General features: G+C 27.8%; 2 protein-coding genes across 10 annotated transcripts in view; one reads left to right on the plus strand and one right to left on the minus strand.

Annotated features, from left to right (window-relative positions):
- Positions 1-21314, minus strand: part of LOC123268479 (rho guanine nucleotide exchange factor 17) — a 42314-nt gene that overhangs the window by 12421 nt on the left and 8579 nt on the right. For 3 of the 9 annotated variants that reach the window (XM_044733575.1, XM_044733573.1, XM_044733567.1), the window contains exons 1-7: positions 13459-14511; positions 12990-13077; positions 8986-9169; positions 6111-6827; positions 4798-5079; positions 4137-4725; positions 905-1730 (exon numbers count right to left, since the gene is read on the minus strand). In XM_044733575.1, the coding sequence (XP_044589510.1) occupies positions 905-1730; positions 4137-4725; positions 4798-5079; positions 6111-6827; positions 8986-9150 (2579 nt within the window). In that variant the 5' untranslated portion in view covers positions 9151-9169; positions 12990-13077; positions 13459-14511. Of the gene's footprint in view, positions 1-904; positions 1731-4136; positions 4726-4797; positions 5080-6110; positions 6828-8985; positions 9170-10914; positions 11122-11313; positions 11462-12989; positions 13078-13188; positions 13270-13458; positions 14512-21314 lie in introns of those variants that run through there. The other 6 variants (XM_044733576.1, XM_044733568.1, XM_044733569.1 and 3 more) reach the window with 6 other exon arrangements.
- LOC123268543 lies at positions 15420-18457 on the plus strand. Its single transcript, XM_044733711.1, has 5 exons — positions 15420-15774; positions 15872-15971; positions 17885-18072; positions 18152-18202; positions 18297-18457. Exons 1-5 carry the CDS (start codon positions 15688-15690, stop codon positions 18378-18380), a joined length of 510 nt encoding a protein of 169 aa, XP_044589646.1. The 5' UTR covers positions 15420-15687; the 3' UTR covers positions 18381-18457.

The raw sequence follows: 21314 nt of genomic DNA on the forward strand, positions 1-21314 counted from the left end.
TATAAATACACGGAAAAAAGAAAACAGGAATAGTTACAGGATAAAATGTAAAATCTAAAAAAATTACAGTTTGAAATAAAATTTTTTTAAATTCAATTTTTGAATTTAATTTTCAGACCTTTCAATGTAAATATTACATTCTACAATGTAATTTTTATAAAATCTGTAATAATTACAATCTGATGCTGTAATTTTTCCAGTTTTCATCACGAAGCGCCACGTTGCATTATATACTGTAATTTTTCGAGTTTTCTTTTTTTCGTGTATAATTAACGATCTGCAGCCACTACACTGAGAAAAAAAAGTACTATTGAGGAAATTTTCTTGTCACAACAATATATTTTTTTGTCTCAAGAATTGATCGAATTATTTTTTGTTTAATTCAAGTGAAACTATTCGGTTGTTAATCTATAAAAATTAATGCCAATATTTTATTATCATGATAGATATTGATATTCTTTTGTCAAAAAACCAAAATTTATTTTAAACGATTCTTGAGCCAAGAAATTTTAAAAATTTTTTTAATCTCGATAATTTTGATTTTTCATGATTTTTTGCAATTTTTTTTGAGTTTTTTGCAATTTTTTCAAATTTTGACGGCTCAAGGAGCTACTAAACGTTCAGATTCAGATTCTGTGAATTAAAATACATAAAAATCATACGTGATCTAGGTCCAAAAAATTTTTTTCATTGCTGTGGCTGCAGTTATTCGCAATTTTTTGCCTTTTTTTTTGGGTTGTTTGCATTTTACTCAAAATTTTGAGGGTTTATGGGCAAAACTGACTTCAGATTCGGATTCATTGCGTCGAAATACATAAAGATAGGTAGGTCCGGTCAAAAGTACAGAGCACTTTTTTTTTGTGGGCCGGTGTTATAATTAAAATATTTGAGAAAACAATGTTACCTTCGAGGCACATGACCTTCACAGTCTGAAACATCACTCAAGGTAGCCGGTAAATCATCCTTCTCTTCTCTTTCTTCTTTACTGTTATCGTCTTTTTCGTCTTTTTCTTCACTGCTCTGTGCAGACAATTTGTTTTTGTCATTTTCCGAGGGTTCTGGCCACTGGGTTATGTACACGCCTTTTCTACGTTTACTCGTGTCACCGCGATATCTCCGTACTTTGCCCGTGAGCGCTAACACCTCGGGGGTCTTTTCACTTGGCACTTTAACCGGTTCGTTAACTGTCTGACTCAGTCGCGATTCTTCAGACGGAGGAGTGATTATTACTTGATGTAATTCTAACCGGTCTGTTGATAAGTAATCACTTTTTATCAAACAAAAACTTTCTATCAAGCTAAAACTAAACAAATAAAACAATAAAATACCTTTAGAGTCATTATCATCCGTTTCTTTAGTCTCGACTTTATCCTCCTTATCATCAGCGCAAGGATCCGGTTGCACTGTATTGATAGGCGAGGATTCTCGACACTCTAGCGCCGGAGGTTCAGGACTAGTTAAGGCGCTGGATGTTGCCAGACTATCAGACCCGTCACTCCTAGGTCTCACTTCCTCGCCGAGGGTTTGAGTCGCTCCTAGACCCTCTGTCGAACCTACAGCGCTATCAACGCTCGCTATTGAAGCTCTTGGGCTTTCAGGATTGGGGCTGTTTTGAGACGCAGCACCTGGACTCGTTGCTCCGGATCTTCTTCGTGGCAATGTACTTGCTCTTACATCCTTTAGTTGGACTCGATTTACATTTGATATTGGTTGGGTTCTATGACGATTACCTAATTAAAAACAGACTCTCTTGTATGTAATTAACTTTTACAGTAATATTACACAGAAAAAAAAATTTACTTAAATCAAGTGAATAATTTTGAAAAACTTCATCTTTTTGATTTAAATAGAAAAATTTTTAAACTAAGAAACTTTTTTTTGGTTTAAGCAAATTTTACTTAATTCAAGACAATAAAACTCTTCAAAATTATTTTCTTGGTTCAAAATTTTTTCTCTTAATTAAAGTTAATTTTTTTTAGTGTACTGATAATTAGTTGTTATTACTAAGTATGATTTTTGTTATTTTGTAAAAATAAATTTTCAATAAATGGCAAATATGCACCGAAAAAAAAAAAAAAATTCTTGACTAGAATGTAAATTTTCTTGGCTCAAAAAAATATTAAGGAATGAAAATTTCTTGAATTAAGTCAAAGTTTTTTGAGCGAAGAAAATTTTTTCTTACTCCAAAATAACTTTTATCTTCCTTAAAGTTATCTTGGCGCAAGAAATTTGTTTTTTTCTGTGTGATGATGTAGTATAGATAACAATAATTATGGATAGTAATTACGATAATAAAGGTAATAAAAATGATGAAGAAATAGTTGAAATGAGAAAACTAATAAGAAATAAGAAAAAAATTTATATTAAAAATAAACAAATGATATAAAAAAGTATAAGAAATATATCTTCAATAAATTCCATCTATAATTGAAATAGATTTAAAATATATAAGAAATAAATATATGAAAATATATAAAAAATTTATTTTACACTATAAAATATTTTCGAAATGTTTTTATAAAGTTTAAAATATTTCTTTACATTTTTATCTATATATTTCAATTTCAGTTAAAATATATACGAAAATTGGACAAAATTTAGCATTTGAAAATAAATTTTTCATACATATTTTATGTACTATTTATTTATTCTTAACATATTTTCAACTTTTTGACCTAAAAACCTTGTAGGGAATATAAAAACAATTAGATTTGTATGTAATAATCATTAAAAATTAATTTATCGAGAGTTTTAAAGCTTAATCTGCCTTACTCTGGACACACGGGGATGTAACTTCAAAAATCAAAAATTTCTAAAAAAATAATACCCGATAATGATAATAAAAAAATCAATAAAAATCTGAAAAATCGCAATAATAATAACAATAAAATAAATAGTGATATTGAATTTAAAACCGACAATAAATTTCAATAAAATGAAATTAATCTGATAATGTCAATGGCTCATATACATATTCATGACATTAATGTACCAGATAACAGTAACAATAATAATCCAGTAAAAGATATTTTATTATTGTTTATTAGTAATATAAAATAAAAACTAAAAAAAAAGTTTTGATTGTAAATCTGATTTTACCCAAAAATCAAGTTCACAAGAATCAGACTTGATTGGTAAATAATAAAACGGTTTCAACCCTCACAAACTGAGATAAAAATGGCAATAAAAGAATTTCTGATTGTGATACTCCTGACAGTGTACTAACTAGTGTAAAAGGCAAAGTATTTAATACAAGTGGTGATAATATATAACTATATCTATATATCTATATGTGAGTAGTAGATGTATTGAAGTGACGGGCGCATCGGCTTCAAGGTTTCCACCCAAACACGTCGTATGTGCCAACGTTGTTATTTTGAAAGCGTCTATACTTGATAGTGTCGAGAGGTGAATTTTCATATCTATCATCACGATGGCTACTGACTATTGCGCGACAAATATTTTAATATACAATATTATATAAATACCTGGCAAAATAAATAAATAAACTATAAATTATTAATAATATAGACAAAATTAAACCGATATTTATATTTAAATTTCTACTCTTATAATCATATTTTTATTCAATGAGGTGTAACGATCCACCTCTATCCATCTCTAGCTTAACATAAATTTACACAAAAAAAATGAACTTGATTCGAGAGAAAAATTTTTGAACCAAAAAAAATAATTTTGAAGAGAATAATTGTCTTCAATTTTTAATTAATCTTAATTAATCAAGACAAAAAATTTTTGAATCAAGTAAAATTTCCTTAAATCAAGAAAAATTTATTAGTTAAAGAATTTTTTTACTCAAATCAAGAAAATTAGGTTCTTTAAAAATGAAAATGAAGTTAGCTGACATTTCAAAATTTTAAGAAATTTTTTATTGAAAAAATTTTAATTAAAAAATTAAAAAAAAATTTTACATGTAAAAAACTTAAAAAACTATAAGTGCAATTTTTTAGAAATATATTTTTAGTTGTAATTTAATTAATAAAAAAAATCAAAAATTTTTACACGTCTGCTAACTTCAGTGTCATCTTTAAAATGATATCCTTGATTCAAGAAAATTTTATTTTGTGTATCTCTTTTTTCCCAAAAAAAATGAAAAAAATTAGTAATTAAATTACCTTGATTAAAGTCGACTTGACCAAAGGATGCGCTTCTAAAGGGTACACCAGTTCGATGGAAAGTTAAGAGCGATGTTCGAGGCTCTAATGTGGTCACTGCGTCCCTGGCCTCACTCTCACTGCCGCCAGATACTGATGGATTTGTTATTGTTGTCGTAGACGTTGCTGCTGGTGAGGTTGCAATAGTATTAGCAAAGTCAAAAAGATGATCCGGGCACTTAGCACTATCAACCACCAACGAATCACTGTACTGCCTCAAGTGTTTTGGCTCACTGTAGTACAAGTCCGAAGAAACCCGTCTAACTTGATCATTATTGTCACTACTTTTTTGTCTAATCACACTTCCTGGTGAGGGTTTTGACCACGAAGTCCTTAACGACCAAGCGCTTGGTTTTTCATCGCTGACCGTCACTGGGTTAACTGTAACTGTTGAATACTCGTGGTAATCATCACCATCGACACTTGTACTTCTTTCTAATGTCCTTTCGTGGGTGTTATTTCTTCTATTACTCTCCGCGGTACCAGTCTCAAGTCCCGGGCGGTCTTCATTGTAAATAAAATTACGCGGCGTTGGTCTGTTGGTTATTGACTGAAAGATTTACAATTAATCAATTTATTTATTTACAAGTAATTATTTAAAAATGAAAAATTAAAAACAAACCTGCGGGTACTGATGATAATGATGATGATGGTGATGATGATTGTTGTGATTAGCCTGTTGGGTGGGTAACGACGGTGGAGGAGGCGGTGGAGAAGCGTGAAGACGTGACGGCTTTCGTGGTGGTGGTATTGGTGCGGTGGTACTTTTTATTTTTTCCGTCAATTCGCGAAGACGCTCGGCTTTTTCGCTGCGGGGGCCGGAAGAGGATTTTTTGCCATTTCCTCCTCCGCCCCCACTCCATCTAAATCTGTGCAGGCGGTCCACCGCTGGTATGTTTTGTTCCTGAAAATTAAACAAAAATTTCAAAATAAATAAATCATAAAAATGACACTGAAATTGACAGATATTAAAAATTTTTTTACAATTTTATAGCTATAAAATTATTATAAAAAAAAATTAAATTAAAAAGTTCCACGTGTGAAAATTAATAAAAATTGCTGGTATGTTTTGTTCCTGAAAATTAAAAAAAAATTTCAAAATAAATAAATCATAAAAATGACACTGAAATTGACAGATATTAAAAATTTTTTTAGAATTTTATAGCAATTAAATTATTATAAAAAAAAAATAAAATAAAAAAATTCCACGTGTGAAAATTAATAAAAATTACAAGTGAAATATTTTTTTATTGTAAAAAAAAATTTTTAAAATTGACAGCTTCAGTATTATTAATAAAATATGTAAGATATTAATAGTAAATAAATAAAATTTATTTATATGAATTAACTTTGGATATTTATCGTCTATTTGGTAAGCCCATCCGTAATCCAAAAGTCAGGGATACTTCTTACAGCACACTTCTTAATTTCTTCAGCACAGAGAAGCTATGTCGTGAAAACACATCCTCTTGCTCTTACTCTTTTCTCTCTCGACAGACGATAAAAATAGGCCATCACTTGGTCTCGGCTTAAATACAGACGCGAGTTTAGAGAGCGACGCTAATGTTTAAGCTACGTGGATATGTTGATACCGTACAAGCATTGTCGGCTCACTAGTTTTTATTTTTTAACAGCATCTATACTACTATTAGTTATAGATGTGATTTAAAAGCTTTACAACTAACTAAAATATTTTTTAACAAAAATTTTTATTTTTAGATAGATTTTAAAAAAATAAAAAAAAATAATCTCTGACAAATTGTTGTGAATAATAACAATGACGTTCATTCAGTGTTGTCATCCTTTAATGCCTATTAAAATTATTAAAAAAAAATTTTTTTTTTTTTTTATTTAATAAATAAAATAAATAAATAAATTTTTAGTAAGAAAAAATTTTAATTAATAATTTTTAGTTAATAAATTAATAAATTGTACCTGTAGTTTAAAAGAGTGATGTTTGGTCCAGTGAGCGATTTGTCGCGGCACAGAGACAGAGTTAATTGTCGGAGCAAAAGTACGAGTGGATAGGACGGCGTTTGTTGAATTGGTGGAAGCCTTAGCTGGTTTCGCGGCCGCAGTTGTCGACGACGATGATGATGATGACGAGGATGATTGCAACTGGGAGCCGTGGCTTCCCATTAGCTGCAGCCCCCCGCAGTTATTAATAGCATTTAAGTTTGACGGTAGTCGGTTGGACTGGGTTGTTGTTCTGCTGGTGGGAGGCGGCGAATATTGTCCTCCTACTCTAACTACTCCTCGTGCACGATCGACGGCAGCGTTGCCGATGCTTCCGCCCAAACTAGAAATTCCTCCACCGCTGTTACTGGCACTGTTACTATTGCCGGCGTTACTTCCACTGTTGTTACCTCCACCGCGTTCACCACTTGATGAGCATACACTTGGACTTGGTGATGATACTCCGGACAGTCCTCGCGGCAGAGGGAGCCGCGAACGTGGACCGATGCAACAGCAATCCCCGATACCGCTCAGCCCTGAAATCTTCTCCGACGTCGGCATTTTAACGCTCGTCACTAGACTAGTGTCTGTCAAACGCTCACGAGAGTCACTTTTTCGGCAACAGTACTTTCTTTGACAGCTCTCCGATGAGATGTCTGTTGGTATTGGTGATACGGCTGGTGTTGGTACTCTCTCCTGAAAATATACATATTTTATTAATTATTTACTAGCAACCTTGCAGTCACTATGTGACTGCCGTGATTTGTGAACTATAAATAAATTAAATTTTGCTTTAATAAATAATGACTCTTGTTAAGTTGTACTGTATTTTTTTAACTATTGAAGTTTTTAAAGATATAAGCTCATCTCGATGGTACACTCATCAAGAGCTTTCATTTGAGTACCCACATCAATTTTTCATATATTTTTCATATATACATATATATTTTAAAGATATAAGCTCATACCGATATTACACTCATCAAGAGCTTTCATTTGAGTACCCACATACATTTTTGATATATTTTTCATATATACATATATATAATATATATAAATATATGAAAAATTGATGTGGGTACTCAAATGAAAGGTCTTAATGAGTGTAATGTTGGAGTGAGCTTATATCTTTAAAAATATCAATAGTTCACGAGATATTTGTTAAATTACACTGTACTTTCTTAACTGTTGACGTTTTTAAAGATATAAGCTCATCCCGATTTTACACTCATCAAGAGCTTTCATCTGAGTACCTACATTCATTTTTGATATATTTTTCATATATACTTATATATAATATATATAAATATATGAAAAATTGATGTGGGTACTCAAATGAAAGGTCTCGATGAGTGTAATGTCGGCGTGAGCTTATATCTTTAAAAATGTCAATAGTTCACGAGATACAAGCTCATTTCTTAATTATGTGTCTAGAGATAGAGCTTTTTCGAATGTAGCCTAAATACTTATCATCATAAATTGACTATTGGTGAGAATGGTATGAAACCATGAAAAGGTACAACTCCAGGTCAAGACTCTTCCAACGATACCAAATTTAACCATAAAAACCCATTTTATCATGAAAAAACACTGGCCACAAAATTTTGTTTATTCTCTTAATAATATAGATGATACTAAAGTTAGCTAATGTTTTTGACTTTTTGATTATTTTTCATTTATTTAATTCGAACTAAAAAATAACACTTATAATTTTTTCAGTTTTTTACAAATGAAATTTTTTTATTATATTTTTTTCATAATAATTTCCTTGCTATAAATTTTAAAAAAAATTTTTAATGTCTATCAACTTCAGTGTCATAATTATTTTTTTATTTATCTACTTACACGGATAAAAAGTTTATTTTAATCAAAAAAATTGTAAGGAAGATTGAAATATTTTGGGGGTTCGAAATTTTTTTTTTTTTATTTAAAAAAATTCTTGAAAAAAAAATTTTCTTGGCTCCAGAAAATGTTTATGAAAATAATAAAAAAAAAAATTTTTACTGGCGCCAAGATTATTTTGATCTTGATTAATTTTCTTGATTTAAGTAAACTTTTTTTTTTGTATAAAATCTTGAAGTTAAATAAATTGAAAAATAGTTTCTAGTTCCAATTTTAGCTCAACTTGTCACACGATAATATTTAATTTTAATAATTAAAAATAATTTTTCATCAGAAACTTTGACAAAAATTGAAAAAGAATTTTATGAAGCTAACGTTTTTATTCCTATTTCTATGACACAAATTTAAAGCTCAGAAAGTTCAGAGTATTTTCAAATCCACTCAACGCTGATGTAAATATCGTAAAAATGGAACGATACTTATAATTATTCAATAATAAAATTCTTATTAAAACTAACTTCAAAGCAAGGTGATTAATGTAAATATAAAATTTAAAATTCATCTAGTATTTTTCGTTTGGTTACTGCACCAAATAAATTTTTATTTATAAATCTAGAGTATTTTTTACATCAACACAGACTATTTCTCAAAATTATAATGTACTATTTAAAGCTGAGTCTTTTTTTTTTTTTATTTTTAATCAAAGATACATACCTATAATCGCGATTATCGTCGCACGCGAAAAACAAACATCAGTTTAAATGAAAACAATTGTAATGACTCATAAAAATAGCGCGAAAATTTAATAAAGTTTTTTTTATAAATTTTAAACTTCAATAAATATGTCTTATTATATTAACAGCTAATAATTAACTAAAAAATGTACACTAAAACTTAATTTTACGGTTTGATGATCTTATTAATTTTCGCCGTTTTAAGTAACAAAAAAAAAAAAACAAATTTACTATTCACTAATTAACAGAAAAAATGCAATGAAAATAAAAAAAATTACCTGAGAAAGACGTATTGCATATTTGGTACCACCTAAAACGACGTATGCATTTCCAGTATTTCCGGTCATAGTTCGAGTCGCTCCACCTGTATACCATCCCGCCAATCCACCGCTCTGCCTCTCGTTCTCGCCACCACCATCCCCTTCTCCGCCGACGCGGGGCATTCTTCATCCTTCTTTCAACCTTTAAATTAAAATAAATTTTATTTTATTTAATCTTCTTCAAAAAAAGTTCAGCCGAGCCGGTGAAGAATTCTCACAATTAGACATATAAATTTCAGCGTCTGGGTCTAAATAAATGGGTAAAAATGAAAAATTATTTGTCCGTGATTCAAATTATTTAAAAATAATAATCATCACATGAGTGATTTTAAAACTCTTAGGCTCGGTGAATTTGTGTGTGTTTATATGTCTAAAAATAAATATTCTCCGCGAACCGCGAGTGGACGAGCAATTTAATTGGCCGAATGGAAGAGACAACCATTTATCTGCTGGAATCCCACTGGTTTATAAACACACAGAGGTACCCGAAACACGTGCCAGCAATTTACTGGTCATTCGTCGTTATAATACTCTTCTACTGTGCAAAAGTTATTATTGAGAAATAATACACTTTTTCTTACACTATTATTATTCTTATTTCATTTATCCTATTTAACTTGCTTACATTCGTCTCATCTCATTTTTATCCACTAAACACACAACAAACAACAATATAAATTTAATACAATTAATTTAACTATTTACACGCTTAATAGACTCATTATTGTAGTCATATTGTATTTATAGTTTTTTATTATAATAATAAACTCGTAACAACCTTTTTTTACTCTGTTACTTTAATTGTGTAAGCATAATACCCGCTCGGACGAATATTTCAACACTTAATCATCGGGATATTGTACTTTTTTATTTGTTAAGTGATAAAATCCACGTGTTGAGTTTTGTGCGATAGATTACATACAACTCAACACAATAATACAATCAAAATCTTCAATGTACAACATACTTATATGTATACAATACATAATTAAACATTAATCCCAAGCAAAGTAACACCCAAAAATCTCAGAATTTAACTCTCACAGTAAATCCATTAAAAAAAAAAAAAAGAAAATACTTAAATGTTTTCTGTTTCAAGACCTTGAAATACATTTCGCTTTTAAATACATTACTGCACAGAAAAAAAGGTTCACTTGAGCCAAGAAAATATTTTTCTTCTTAATTATTTTCTTGAGTCAAGAATTTTATTCTCCAGTCAAGAAATTTTTCTTTCTGTGTGCTACACTGATAGAAGGATTTCTTAGTATTTAAGAAGAGTTCTTTGTATTTAAGAAATCATTTCTTAAACATCATTTCTTAGTATTTAAAAAATATTTCTTAGTAGTTAAGAAATGTATATATTTCTTAGTATTTAAGAAATATTTCTTAGTATTAAAAAAATATTTCTTAGTATTTAAGAAATATTTCTTAGTATTTAAGAAATGTATATATTTCTTAGTATTTAAGAAATATTTATTAAATACTAAGAAATATTTTTTTAATGCTAAGAAATACTAAGAAATATTTCTTAAATACAAAGAAATCTTCTTAAATGCTAAGAAATCCTTCTGTCAGTGTATTATTTATTAACAAAATAAAAAACTTATTAAAAAATTAAACACCCAAAAATGAGGTTTAAAAAATAATATTCGTCTGAACTCTAAAAATAAATTAGTATGATTAATAATAGATGTGATTAATGAAAAATCTTTGGAATGGCTCCAAAAATGTGGTGAAATTCAGCAAAGTACACACACGAGACACAATAAGAGACCCTGTGATTTAAAAGAATATAAAATAAAATAAATGTCTTAACTGAGAATAATAAAAACAATTACTATAAAACAGTCAGTAATTAAAAATTAATTAAACTTGATAAGAATCAACCTGGCAGTTGGACAACGCTTAACATTTAAATGTCTATATATAAATCAGTGTTTTTTTAACTCTGTTTATTACACTATCGCGGGCAATGTTAAAGAACATGTGAGCAAGGTCTTTCAAGGCTGCCGATGATAATTATTGTAACTTATAACATAACTAGAGCAATAATTACGCGGTTTTTTTTTTTAAAACGGTAAATTTACACTGAACAATGACGCGTTGAACTGAACAGAGAGAAACTGGGAGTAATAATAATAGTATTACTTAATTGATAGCTAACCGGTGACTGGTAGTCCTATGAGGAGCAGCAGTAGTGTGTCGTGAGTACGAAATTACGGATGGGACGTTCCTCAACGTCAACCTACACGGTAAAACGTGTACCTATATTAGCTGTGTACATACCTAACTCTATAAGAGTGTTCAGCAGTGTTCTGTCATGTATTAGCACAGCTGTGGGCAGCTGTGGGGCCACCTTGGTGAAAGTAACTAACCAAGACAAGACTGTATGATCCAAAGAGTTAAGTCCTCTTATTCTACACTACATTACTCTCTAGCTCAAAAGTTAAACTATTCATTTTATTTTCATGTTAAATCAAGATTAATCTCAATATTACGCTCTTAAAAGACACCTCAATAACTCTAAGTCATTTTCCGAGTATTGCTCCTTTATGATAGACTTTTAAATAATCTGAAGATTATTCGGTGATGTATTGCTCGAATTTTATCTACATTTACAGCAACTAGTACATTAAAAACTCTAAATAGTTAAATTCTAACACAAGACTACAACAGTTTGTTGTGTATGAGCTTGGCGGGAGACAACATATATCAAGCGAAGCATATCACTGCGGTCAATCAGTTATTGCTGTTTTAAGTAAGAAGAGATCTGTCTAATGATATTCTAACAAGACTTGTGTGATTATCATAAGTCGTAATTAATCTATTATTGAATTACTACACTGAAAAAAAAAATTGATTTGAATCAAGAGAAAAATTCTTGAATAATTATTTACAACTTCTATTTGATTTTATTGATATATTTTTTTAAATACATAAAAAAATGAACAATTAAAAAAAAAAGTTGATTATCACAATTTTAACAAAATTTATAAATTTTTTAGAAAATTGTAATGTTCAATTTTTTTTTTTCAATTGATCATTTTTTTTTTTAATGTACTTTTCAACAAAATATGTATTAAAAACATCAAAAAAATATAAAATAGAAATTTTATCCAAAAACACGAGACCCAAAATTTTTTCCAGTTTTTGACGGCAAAAAAGCTATCAAAATTTGTTTTTTCTTTCACGATATTATTTATCATAAATGCGCCGTAAAAACAAGCAGAATAATAAAAAATTTGAAAATGTTTATTTTTTACCTAATTATGGCTAAAAATAGGGTGGACCCCACTTGTAAATAATTACCAATTCTTAAACCAAGAAAATAATTTTGAAGAGTTTCATTATCTTAAATCAAGACGTAAAATTTTTGAATCAAGTAAAATTTACTCAAACCAAGAAAAATTTTTATCTCAAGAATTTTTCTACACTGAAAAAAAAATTAACTTGATTCGAGAGAAAAATTCTTGAATCAAGAAAATAATTTTGAAGAGGGTAATTGTCTTGAATCAAGACGAAAAATTCTTGAATAAAGTAAAATTTCCCCACTGATAGAAGAATTTGTTTGTATTAAAAAACATTTGTTAATAGTTAACAAATCATTTATTAGAGACCACTTTTTAGTATTAAACAAATATTTCTTAGTATTTAAAATGATTTGTTTGTATTTAATAAATCTGATATTCATTTATTAAATATTAATAAATCTTTTTAATTACTAAGAAATATTTGTTAAGGATTAAAAAGTGGTCTCTAATAAATGATTAGTTAAATATTAACAAATATTTTTAACTATAAATAAATCCCTCTATCAGTGCCTAAATTAAGAAAAATTCATTAGTTTAAGAATTTTTCTACTCAAATCAAGAAGATGAAGTTCTTAAAAATTATTTACTTGATTCAAATGAATTTTTTTTTCTGTGCATAATTATAATCTGTGATTTTATTAAATAACTTACTTTCAGCAATAATTGGTCACACGTCGAATAAAATCCGTGTTAAATGATATCTTCTGATCATCTTGATCATTTCAATAACTTTAGTACTCTGTAAATAAATAAATAAGTATGAGTAACAATTTTTTTTTTTATAGAAAAGACACAAGATTGCCGGTATAAAATAAAAAGTAAATATATCGCGTCAAGACAGTAATCATACCGTAATGCTATCACGCACTATCGCATCTTATTTCAACCACGCACACGTTTTTGATACCCGAGTTCGAGTCATGATTGTTATATATATCGTGTATATAATATAGGTGGGGAATGCAGCGGTTACCATTCAATTGGAACGCGCCTTCTTGGCGTACCTTTCTTTTCTCTCTATCACTTAAAACAATCTCAATTGTTTTTATCACTAATTATTTATATTCCACATGTTTGCTTACAAATTATTTGGATTTAATAAAAATAAATTAACAATTACCAAATAAAAAGTCTTGGATTTGTCTCACTAAACTCCATTTGACTGAACTGCTTTATTGAATAAAGTAATTCACATAATAACGTTCAGTTGTGTTGTTGTACTGATTATACTAATCGGTGGTATTCAGCTCTCATTCAATGTACTTAACGGTTATTAAATCGTTGGGGACTATTTTTGGAGGATGGAGTTTCTACCTGGGCCCAATCTCGATGTCAACTGACGTGTGTAAATGTAACCACGTAGTGTATTGCAATAAAAGCTAAGCAAACCAAAGTTAAGGCTGTACGCCAGACAGTACGGGTTTTTTAACCGGACACGATCAACAAGTTGAAGAATAAGAATACTTATAAGAAGAAGAATAAGAATAATAATGATAATTATTAAAATACAAATAAGAAGAAGAAGAAATATAAAAAAGGGGTTACATTAGCTAATTCAGGCTTCGTACGATGAATATTAAAGTTTATTAATATATAACAAAGTATGTTGCATGCACATCGCGTGCATAAGTAGTGTAAGTGTGTATCAAAATATTAAGTTAAGTTGAGTAAATAAAGTAGACAGGCGACACTGATTTTTATGATACTTTATGTTGTCGAGTACTACTGGTTAAAGTTGCAGAGACAAGACACTGGGAAGAATAAACGGGAATAATGTCATCGTTCCAAACTACCAGAGATTAAAATGATAAAAATCACGGTGTCACTGTTTAAAAAAATTTTGGAGTTTTTAAATTAGTTTTAATGGGGATAGTTAGATTATTTTTAAGAAGAAGATGAGGAAGATGATAGTACTATTATCGGTATTGATATTGGAGTAATATTCTAGTACACAGGTGGTTGGTAGCTATTTTAAGGACTCGGGTGAAAATGAGCGCGCAAATTGCACACCGCGAATTAATTATTTAACTTTTTAATTTGTTGATTAAACAACGTTATAAACGAGTGACGTGAGAAGAGCTTCGCGGTTTTAAAACACACCGGTCCCTGTTCAACGACACAATGAAACCAAACTCGTTGTTGCAACGACCACGGGAAAAAGAGAAAGAAAGAGAGAGAGAAAGATAACTGGTTCTGGATGCCAAGAATATGTATATACGTACATTCGAATATATTCTTCATTGTGTTATACGTATATATATGTTTATAAATATTGTGAGAGTAGATCCTCTGGTTCTCCAATTGACTGCAGAGTCATCTAGGCCACTGCTATCAGAACTCGGCGTATTGATGCTGTGATCCAGGATCTCTGATCCAGGCTTTTGATCAATTAATTCGGTTTTGGGAAATAAATTTTTAATTATTTTATTGTGAGTTTTAGGAAAATAGAAAATTGAGTTTTTTATTTTATATTCTGCTTATTTAAATTGTCAGAAATTAAGATTCAAAAATTAATTTTTAAAATGATACTTAAGTCACAGATAGTTGCAAGATTTTTCAAGTAAATAAATAAAATAAATTTAATAATTAAAAAACTTTTTTAAGATTTTTCAGTAAAATTTTTAAATATTTTTTTTATTAAAATTTTTTTTTTTAATTTTTAAATTTTTTATGAAAGTTATTTTTTATGAAATAAATTTAGCCGACATCTAAAAATTTTTATGATTTTTTATTATTAAAAAATTATTACAAAAAAATTTTTTCATTTGTTAAAAACTTCAAAAACTATAAGTGCAATTTTTAAAAAAAATTTTTTAGTAATAATTTCATAAATTAAGTAAAATAAAAAAATCAGAAATGTCAGCTAATGTTAGTATTATTTTTTCTGTCATATCTAGAAATTTAATTATTATAATTTGTCAATATTTACATCTTTTTAGTGTCATAAAATATTAATTTAAATAATGATTTTAAAATCAGCAGAGATTTTAAAATTTCTGAAATTTTGATGAAAAATTATAAATTTAAAATTTCACGTATAAAATTTTTTTTTTTTATTTTTTAGTAATTTGTTATGAAAATCGAAAAATTGTAAAATTTCTGTTGATTTCAGCATCATATTTAAATTTGGCGCGCTAGGTGACAACAGCGCAAGTGCGTTAATCTAGTAACATAGTTACTAAGTGAAAGAACTAAAAGTCTTGGGAACATTTTTGTAAAAAAAGCTGGTAAAATTGTTGTATGTAATCGAATTACTGTGTTGTATTATTAGGGTGCGGTTAAGGTGGGACACATTTTTAAGTTTGTTATTAAAAATTATTATTAGTTTAAATAAAATAATTCTGACAAAATGACCATTTTGGAATCATGTTGGTCTCCAATTATTTGGACAAATAATATTAAAGCAGGGAGTAAAGCAATTGCTTTTTACACTGCGGTAAGCATATTATAACCCAGTGCAATAGAATTTAGTAAACATGTAAACATTATTTTTTAATTTTCAAATTATTTTATTTATATTTATTTATTTTTAGGCAATGAGTATTATATTGATAACACTAATTATTTATCAAATGTTCGGAGGAGATTCTACTCAACTTTACAATCCGCTTTTTGAAGCCGATTCCAGACTTTGTAAGTTATTTTTTTTTAACCGATGACACATTTTTACTCGGTGTCATCAATTAAGGTACATAATGAATTTTTTTTATTATAAAAACATTCTCTAAAAATTTTTAATGTGTCAATATTAAAATTAACATGTAAATTAATTTAGCAGATATTTGATAATTTTTCAAATTATTGTGACAAATAAATTATGTCAAAAAAATAATGTAAAAAAATTGACGTGAAATTTTCAAAAATTTAATTTTGGAACAAATTTGTTAATTGAAGAAAATTAAAAAATTGTCAAGTGACAGCTAAATTTAATGTCATGTAATTAACAGACATCTAAAAATTTTTAGGATTTTTTTTAATGAACAAATTATTACAAAAAAAAAATCAAAAGAAAAATTCTACATGTAGAAAAATTGAAAAACTATAAGTGCAATTTTTTTAACTAATTTAATTAATTAAAAAATTAAAAGAAATGTCAAAAGTTTGCTGATTTCGGTATCAAATAATATTTTTTTTTTTCAAATTAACATTGGATTATTATGCATAAATATAATTTCAATTATTTTTGGAGTAAATAATCAAATAATTATTTTTTTTGTTTAATTTTTTTTTTTTCTAAATTGTGTCAAAAAGGTAATTTAATGCCCTGTATTGAAATTATTTTAAAATTAGCAGACATCTGACAATTGTTAGAATTTTTGTTTATTTATTTACTTATTAATCAACATACGCCTATTGGCAATACACATCAATAAGAATTATTTGAAATTAAATAACATTAATTTAAAAAGATTAATTAGAATTCAATTAAAGAAAAAACGAGAAAAAATCTGTTTAATTTATATGTAAATAAGTTATTGTTTTTTAATATTCAACATAAATGCATTGAATGTGTCATCGTAAAATTTCACTTCACCCTTAGATTATTCACAAGGTTTACTATTCTGTCATGTGGTCGATTCACCACGTCGCTTTTTGTTGACTTAGTTGTTTTCAGCAATCTTTTACGCCTCAACATTATAAAAATAATATTTTTAAAAAAGTTTGGAAAATCCAAAAGTGCACGCCTCATAACGGTCATTCATTTTTTAAGAAAAAAATTAACTGTGTAATTGATTAAAAAAAAAATTATAATTAAGTAATTTCTTACAGAGTATTTTTTATTTTTTTTTTAAATATCGGTGCCTTTATATTTTGTCATATGCGCACGTAGTCTAAAAAATCTAGCTTGATCAAGTTGCGCCATAGTTTTCACGTGACAAATAAGAAAAGTTCGTTTGGCTTTGTACGGTTGTATCGTAGTGAATTTTAATGAAAATTCAATGAAAAAAAAAAAATACGTTAACTAGGCCATTTATATGAAATACGGACCCAGTTCATCGAATTCTTAAACTAATAAAAAAGGTCCGGTCTTGAAATATCAATTTGTTCGGGAGTAATCGTTGGTACATCCGAAATGGGGTGACATCCGGACGTCCACGTAAAATTTTTTTCAAAACGTTTTCTTTTTCAAAATAGCAACATGAAATGATTTTTTTAGAAAGTAAAAAATTGTTTAATTTAAGTGTATTTTCGGTGTACATCTACTTATATCATTGTATAAGTGTAATATGGTTGTGATAGAGGCATTTAAAGATTACAAAATTGCTTGACCTTGACGAGTCGAGTATAAAGCACAACCTCACGCGCTTCGCGCTATGAGGCGTGCAAAATTAGAAAATTCGCACTTATATCTTATAAAAACTTCTAGTTGTAGAATTTTTTTGAAAATTTTTTTTGTTATAATTTAATTCTGAAAATATAAAAAATTGTTAAATTCAGTATCAAATATTGAATATTGTTAAACCATAATTCAATACCGTTTATAACTTACTTTATACATTAAATTATTGTAATAAAAAATAATAATTAAAAAAATTTTCTTTTAGCCCTGCAAGTTGTAGGATCATTATTCATTGCTTTCTTCGTTTTGTTGATTATTTTTGCAAGATTTATTGTGATTGGTATTAATCACCGCGTGAGAGGATGGTTATTACCTTGGCTCGTTGCCTGGTTTATTTTCTGTGCCTTTCAATTAGTATTTGGACTATGGTTATTAGGAGGATATTATATTTATGTAATTATATTATTTATTTTTAATATACAATTAATTTTATAATACATCAAAATTAATCATTGGATGAATTTATTTGTAGCTTCAAGTTGTTTTGCCGACACTGATCAATTGGCTTTGGATGGGATATAACGTAAGTAAATATAATTTGAGCCTCGTATTAAGAACAATTACCAAAATATTAATGAAGAAATATACTGAAATATATTTTATTTATTTTTTTACAGTTTTACTGTTGGCTATGTGTCCTATCGGTTTACAAACTCTTCCAGCAGATACAGTCACCCAATATTGAATTACTGTGGCCGTAAACGAGATTTTTTTACAATAATTTACATGTGACCTTATAACCCAATTTTTTTTACTAATTTTTATTCAAGTATTTAAAGATTAAGTTAAACGATAAGTTTAAAGTGCAAACGTGACAATTTTTTTTAAATTGTTGATAGTGTAAATTTTAACACTATATCTATTTGTTCAGTAACGATCAAAGACTGAAAATAGATTAAATACTATCCGTCCAAATTTGATCTGTTACTTTTTGTAACTTATAAGATAAATTTTCTTACACGTAAAAAATATCATTTACTTTTAAGACGAATGCAAATAATGAAATTTTTATATAAAAAAAAACGCACAGAGATTTTTTTATCGAGATTTTTTGTAATCACTGTTAGAAAAATTATAGGTTAATATTTTTTATAAATAAAATACCGAAAAATTAGTGAGCAATTCTATATTTATTGATAAAATAAAAAAACCTATTTTTTATTTAAAAAAAAAAAAAAACACAAATTTTAGTTTAAAAAAAAATGAATTTCAATTTTAAAAATCTAAAAGCCCACGACTTATAATGCTCATTTAATTATGAACTATTAATAAAATGAAAAAAAGTTTGGAAAATCCAAAAGTGCACGACTCATAATGCTCATTTAATTATGAAATATTAATAAAATAAAGAATGTGAAAAAAATTTATAAAACAGCTAAAATAGCACGATAATGCGCAAGCGCCTTTAGTGAGCTAAATGTTTACAATATAAGTATATAGATATACAGTCTTCTGATGGTTTTTATTTTAATTTATTAATTTCACATAAACGACACTGAATTACTTAGACATTCGCATTCGATGATCTACAATTCTCTCAAAGAATTAAAAAAAAAAATTCAACTCAATTAATGCATTTTTTCGCAAGTTACAGTGTTTTCAGAGTTTCATACATGACGGACAGGAAAATTTTTTGACTTATTTTGATGTTTTTTTCCATTTCTATTGTACTAAATCAATTTTTGAAAAGATTCAAATTAATCTCCATTAAATTATCTTGACAATAGTATGCAAAATATCTCGATTCAGTGAACTAATAAGACTATAATAATAAAAATAGTTGCCGAAATGAGGTGAAAAAATTTTTCGGTCGTAAAGCACTCTCTGATGCTTCGCACCATGAGTTGTCCAAAAAGGAAAAATTGAAAAATTTTTAACTATAATTTTATTTTACTGGAGATTTTAAAAATAATTTTTCGGTTCACAATTGTAATCATTATTCTATGATGCATTTAAAAATAGATTCAGGTGAATATAAATGCATACACTTACATTTTTGATTCATACAAATAGACAATTTAGGGCCACATTGATTGTCGTTGTAACAAAAATCATCTAAAACTTGAAGACATTCAAAACCGTTCTCAGAAACAATTTCTTCTTCACAAATACATTTTTTATTTTTTGAACATTTTGTTTGTCTGAGTTTCTTAGTGCAATCAGAGTCATCCCAACAATCAGATCCTACTGGAGCTAAAGTTCAATATATATTAAATAATTAAGTTAAACTTTTAAAAATAATATTATTTTTGTAGAATGTAATTAATTAACTTACATTTAATGCACTCATTTTTAGATAAAGGTACATAACCAGGTTTACATTGACACTCATTGTAATTACAAATTGAATTGATAGCCGCACATCGTTCATTATTCCAACAAAATTCTCCTAGAGGTGGTTCACATGTGCTGTTATTAATTTCATCATATTGATCTCTACAAACACATATTTTAGATTTTGAGCATTTAGCATGTAAAATGTTTGAACAGTCCTCATTAATCTCACAAAATTTTCCCAATGGATCTAAAAACAATTATTTATTAAAATTATAAAATGAATCGTTTATTTGAGAAACCCCATAAGTCAAAAATACTAAATTTTTCAGGAGAAGCAAAAAACATTTTTCTCGATTAAGTTTGCATTAACATCATGAACCAATGATGAATAATAATAATGTTATTATCCCGAAAAAATATTCGAGCATGAAAAAATTTAATTGGTAATTACTACTATTCATAATAATGATTTGAAGTTGATTAACTTATGGGGTTTCTCACCAAAACAAACAAAATAGTAATAAAATAATTAATTATAACTAATTGTAATTAATTGTAACAAAATATGTATTGGAACTTCAATTAACGAAAATTATAATAAATCATCTATTTTTAAATTCAAATTAGTGAATTGAGAGTCAACAATAAAACAAGATTTTAATTTATCACAATCTAACTTTATATGGCGTTAAGCCATATTAAAGCAAATTTTAAGGGAGTTGGGAAAGAACAGATAGGGGAAAGGGGGGACCTACTCAGTGGGAATTTTTCCGTAATTGAAAAAATAATCAGACAGCCCAGACTGGGAATCGAACCCAGATCTCTCGGTTACGCGCCAAGGGCTCTACCAGTTAAGCTATCCGAGACAAGTACTGACTACTTTATTCAGTCACATATAAACTAAAATTGCAAAAATTATTGAAATCAAAGTATTTAACAGTAAATATGATATATTTTTATCTGGTTTTCATTAATTTCAGAATTTAAATCAGTTAAATCAGAATCAATAATAAAATAACATATTTTTAATTTTAATCTATCAAGCTAATATTGTAAAACTCATTAAAATTCAAGTATTTAACAGTAAATTTAGTTTCTAATTATCTAATAATCAATTATTTTAAAATTAAAGTCAGTGAAATCACATAAAACAATAAAACAATAATTTAATTTAATTTTTTTAAACCCATACTGCGAAAATGATTAAAATTTAAGTATTTTGCATTGAACTGAATTTTTCTTCTCAGAAGTTTTTTTGAAAAAAAAAAAAAAAAAAAAAAAGCAATTTATTTTTGGAATTTTGAAATTGAATGATTTATTCGAAAAACCCCATAAGTCAGTGACTGATAGGGTTTCTC

Source organism: Cotesia glomerata, linkage group LG7 (genome assembly GCF_020080835.1).
Source record: "Cotesia glomerata isolate CgM1 linkage group LG7, MPM_Cglom_v2.3, whole genome shotgun sequence".
Lineage (NCBI taxonomy): Eukaryota > Metazoa > Arthropoda > Insecta > Hymenoptera > Braconidae > Cotesia > Cotesia glomerata.

Excerpts from the sequence above, each read along its gene's own strand:
- LOC123268543 (XM_044733711.1), top strand. The coding sequence starts at position 15,688 with ATGACCATTTTGGAATCATGTTGGTCTCCAATTATTTGGACAAATAAT. Across the intron at positions 18,073-18,151 it reads TAGGAGGATATTATATTTAT|CTTCAAGTTGTTTTGCCGAC; the intron begins GTAATTATATTA and ends ATTTATTTGTAG. Across the intron at positions 18,203-18,296 it reads GGCTTTGGATGGGATATAAC|TTTTACTGTTGGCTATGTGT; the intron begins GTAAGTAAATAT and ends ATTTTTTTACAG.